Here is a 5,074-nt window from a genome sequence, read left to right as displayed (position 1 = left end):
ATATAAATAAATATATATATATATAAATTTATTTATAAATAAATAAATATGCAAAACTGTCTCACCCTTTGTGGTNCTCTCAGGAGTCTTCTTTTGTGTTGGCCCTAAAACCTCGAACCTGTTGTTGCTTGTTTGTCCATGTAGATTCGTTGTTCAAAGATTTATTCATTTTTTGTTGCTCTTGGAAATGCAAATAGTACTCTGGTATCACAGCGCACACTTCTCAGGGTCGCGCTGTCTCCTGGCACAGCCGCTCCAGACCCGTCGCCATCTTAAAAACTGACATCTGCAAATTCTGTATCCACAGGTTCTGTATTTGCAGGTTCAACAGGCCACAAAACTCTGACATGTAAGATGGCCTGGGAGAGGTTGATCTCCTCCTTTGAAAATACTGTCATCTTGGTATCAACTGGCAAGAAGAAAACTAAAACTCTTAATCTCTCAGCTCCTACTACCACTTCATTGTCATCTGCAGAGAAAAGTAATTTTCCAGAAACAGTTTTTACCTCAAACTTTTTGCCATAAGCTTCCACGGCTTTTGGACCTGTTATCGGCTGAGTTAGCACTTTAGTCTGGTCATTAAGAATGTTCACTGTGACATCCCTGGCAGATTTAAAGTAGAGGGCATTACCCTTTGAATGAAGTCTGAAGCATTGGTAAGTATCTTGGATGAGCCATTTAAAATTTTGGAACTGAGCATGTATTTTGTTCCTTAATGTATCACCAGACTCTCTACCATTTTTGAGTAGTTCCTAGTTCCACTAGAAACTGTCCAAGTTTTCACGGAGGAGTTAGAAGAGAAGACAATCCCCCACTCATACTTCAAAGAAATGGTGAAAACAAAAACATGGGATATCAAAATCTTAAAGCTCTGTAGTCTGTCTTAGCATAGCACCTGGATATGAAAAACCTCGTTACCTGGGCATTGACCATATAAATGTCACTCCACACATAGTCATTTCATCTATGTCCCACTGCTTTCCCTATCTCTAGGCTATGAGAAAATAAGAACTTGGGAGAATTAGGCACTCAGAATTGTCCATAAAATACCTCTCTGGTAGGAACAAACAAACAAACAAAAAACAAGAAAAATGGTAACGTGGAACTAACTGTCAGATATTTTTAGGTATATGTCAGGCCCATCACATTAGGGCACGTGCCCGTTGTAGAACCAAACCCCACTGTGGATTGCTCCTCTTGGTCCATCCAGAGAAGTAAATGGGGAAAGCATTTATGGCTCTTGGAAAGATCCAAGCTATTTGGCTAATGCTTTTTCCTGAGTTTGCAAAAATGGTCTTGAACTTGAAATATGGTGATTGTTAAAAGTTATTCTAAAAAAGTGGCATAAAGTTTCTTTCTTTTAACAACTTAAACAAATCCATGTTTCTTCTGGCCCTTTCATATTTGTGATACACTCACAGTCACTCTCTTCCAACTTTCAGTTAGAATGATTAATATTTGGTCCCGCCCACTGGCTGAGCAAGGTACGGGCGCAGCACCGAGGGTTGTGATCCCGTTGCTGGTCCCGGTCCGGTACGGGCGTGACACCGCCCACTGGCTGAGCAAGGTACGGGCGCAGCACCGAGGGTTGTGATCCCGTTGCTGGTCCCGGTCCGGTACGGGCACGACACTGAGGGTTGTGATCGGTTGCCGGACACGAAAAAAGACAAAAGAAAAAAAAGAATGATTAATATTTGGTCCCGCCCACTGGCTGAGCAAGGTACGGGCGCAGCACCGAGGGTTGTGATCCCGTTGCTGGTCCCGGTCCGGTACGGGCACGACACTGAGGGTTGTGATCCGTTGCCGGACACGAAAAAAGACAAAAGAAAAAAAAGAATGATTAATATTTGGTATTTTATCTGTAGGTTTCTCCTTCCAAGTCATGATTACACTGAGTCATTTAACTTCTTTCCATAGCAACAAGTTACAACATAACAAACAGTGGACTATGTTATGTCAGTGGAGGATATACTATGTAGCCAAAGTTGTAATTCCATCTAAATGAATTCAAAGAGAGGAATAAAACACGAAAATGCTTCTAATTTCAAAATAAGAGAGGTTTTAATATTTCTGCACAGCGTGAGATATAGACCAAATATCTCATTGATCCCTAAACAAGTATTTTCCAGATCAATAAACAGTCATTATTAATTTTCATGTCTACCTGTCTGGGACTATGAATCAGAAAAGTTATAATTTCAATTTCTATTTTATGGAAGAGAAACCAAACTGAAAGGTTGGGAATATGATCACCTGGTTTCTGACTTCAACTCTGACACTAATAAGCAATAGTCTTAGGCAAGTTGTTTAACCTTTGAAGCCTTGTTTTTCTCATATGTAAGATAACAAAGTTGGATCTCGTGCTCCGTTCTCATCTCTTTCCCTACCTGTGACTCTACATAATTTTCTTGCCTCTCAGTAGATTCTAGATTAAGAGAGATCCTGCCCAATTCTGCAGTAGACAGACCCAAGACTAGCTGCATAATTTGTGGAGCTCATTGCAAAATCAAAGTGTTGGATTCCTTGTGAAAAAATTAAAGACTTTGAGGGTGACAGCAGAGCACTAAACTAAGCATGGGGTTTTTCTGAGCATGGAGCCCTTTGAGACTGAACAGATTATACAGCCATGAGGCCAGTCCTGCAGAGAACAAAGGAATGCTTCCTTTACCTTTAGATGCTCTCTTTTGCTCTTAACAGAATGAAAATCTTAGAGAAATTTTGGTGAACCAGTGACATAAATCATGAAAAGGAAGAAATAATGAGAATACAAATATTAGAAAGCCAGTGTTTTGTGGATGTTTGAAGCTCTCATAGATATGCACAAGGCTCACCCCCGCAGGTGTAATAGGTAACTCTGCTAGTTTCTAAAGATGCTCCCAATGAACTATGCCTCCTGGTATGCACCCTCTGTGTAGATCCTTCCTACACTAAATCCAGATTGGCCTATAACTTGTGTTAACCAATGGAATGAGGCAAAAGTGAGGCTGTACCAGTGTTGGGCCTCATCTGTAAAAGTACTGGAAGCTTATGCCTCCTACCTCTTGGACATTTGCTTTTGGGAGTCTGAGCCATCATATAAGAAGTCTCCACCCTGTTGGAGACATGAAGTGGGAAGACCATGTGGAGAAGCCATGTAGTGAGCAGAGGACCTGAAACTACTTGAAGAGGACCAGTTGTCTCAGCATTCAGTTGGGCCTCCTGATGACTCCAGCTGTAGCTATCGTCTGACTGTAATCTTGTGAGAGACTCCAGATGAAGCCAGCAATAAAACTGCCCAGCTGAGCCCAGTCAACCCACAGACCATGAGCGATGATGAATTTGTTGATATTGCTGTTAAATTAAAAAAAAAATTTTTTGTAGGTGACGAATAAAAATCACATACATAGTGTACAACATACAATGTTTTGATACATGTACACATTGTGGGATAGGTAAATAGAGCTAATTAACATATCCATAGCCTCACATATTTTTTTGTGGTTGTTGTTTTAAGCACTGAGTTTGGGGATGATTCGTTTCAAAAAAATAGATTCAACAGTGACTGTCTATCCCTTTTGACTTTAAGGGTGACAAAAGGCTCCCCAGTCCCACAATATCTAGAGGACCATCGATGCCAAGTTCCCAGGGACGAAAGGGGAAGTTGCTGGAGGGGGTTGAGGCCACAGAGAGAAGGGCACTGAAAGAAAACTTCAGCCACTTGCCAATTTGGCCAGCGGCCAGTTCTGGCAGGAACGGCTAGCTGTATTAGGACGTTCCAGTGCTCTGCCTTACAAGGCTTAGCTTTCCCTTAGGTGAGCCTACGTTCTGAAACAGTGTGCCATGTAGTGTCAGCTAGAATGAAACCAATGTTTCACATTCAGTTCCTACATGGTTATTTTTGGTTCAGTTTGATGTCTAATGACCACTAACCTTGAACATCAATATGTACAGTCAGTCCCATGGGAGACCAAGACAGATTCACAAGTCCAGTGGGACTGCTGAAAACGCGCTTACCTGTTCCTTTACTCACGGAGAGTCAGAAAAATCATTGTCGTATAGGAAACAGGGTATTTTAAGCACTTATTTCATAGGTTAAGATTGTTTTTCTATCCACTGCCTGTTCCTTTACTCACGGAGAGTCAGAAAAATCATTGTTGTATAGGAAACAGGGTATTTTAAGCACTTATTTCATAGGTTAAGATTGTTTTTCTATCCACTGTCAAGAAAAGCAAACCATTTAAAAATCTTGTCTTTGGGGCTGGCAGGTTAGCTTAGTTGGTTGGACACAGCCTTACAACCCCAAGGTCACAGGTTTTGATCCCCAAGCCGGCCAGCCACTAAAACGAAACAAACAAGAAAGAACAAAAAATCCTCAAAATCTTGTCTCTGTTTCCTTTGTTTTTAAGTCATAGTTCCTTTAAAGAAAAATGTAAGAATGAAAGTTATTCAGGTCTATAAATGGTTTAAAGAGTAATATCTTTTTTATTAATGTGTATAGAATTTTAAAAAGCTATAATGAAGCATGTTAACTACATAAGTATTACCTTATCTGGCATTTTTACTCATTGTGAAAGATAAGCTATTTTCTTGTTGGTTATTGATATTTTCCCATCTATATTCAAATTAATGCAGACATAATAGCTATCATCTCACTTAATGGTAACAAGGAATTACATTCTAAAAGTTTCTTATATAAAATTTTATTCTCTAATAGAAAAAAAGAGAAATAATGGAAAATTGTTAACGTTTAAAATAGCCATGAAATACATCGCCTGCTCTAAATGGTTTGAGGTCTTAAAGAGTCTCTCCTGTCTTTTTGAATATTTAATTCTAGTAAACATCACAGCCAAAGAGTTCCAGGCGAAGCGCAATACTTTGATTCCATGTTTTAGGAATGATGCGGATAAATCTGGAAATGATTGGTGGCTTGAAAAAATTCTTCACATGTCCTTTGGTATTACTATTTCCTTCAAAAATCTGGAAGAAAATATGAGAAAGTATTTAATGATGGTATAGAAATCTTACAGATAATATTTTTTATCCTATTAGCTCAAGCCGAGGGCATCAAAGAACACATACAACACTATCATAGAGA

The 5,074-nt window shown here is 39.5% G+C and overlaps 1 protein-coding gene across 1 annotated transcript in view; it reads right to left on the bottom strand.

Moving 5' to 3' along the window:
* Positions 1-284: 284 nt before the first annotated feature.
* Positions 285-5,074, bottom strand: part of LOC103610818 (coagulation factor V-like) — a gene marked incomplete at its 3' end in the record, with an annotated part of 32,097 nt that continues 27,307 nt past the window's right edge. Inside the window, exons 11-12 of the mRNA XM_008594903.1 lie at positions 4,824-4,956; positions 285-469 (exon numbers count right to left, since the gene is read on the bottom strand). Coding sequence (XP_008593125.1) covers positions 285-469; positions 4,824-4,956 — 318 coding nt within the window. The remainder of the gene's footprint in view (positions 470-4,823; positions 4,957-5,074) is intronic.

Source organism: Galeopterus variegatus, unplaced genomic scaffold, assembly GCF_000696425.1.
Source record: "Galeopterus variegatus unplaced genomic scaffold, G_variegatus-3.0.2 Scaffold11839, whole genome shotgun sequence".
Lineage (NCBI taxonomy): Eukaryota > Metazoa > Chordata > Mammalia > Dermoptera > Cynocephalidae > Galeopterus > Galeopterus variegatus.
Note: the sequence above shows the minus strand (reverse complement) of the source record. Positions and strands in the feature narration are given on the sequence as shown.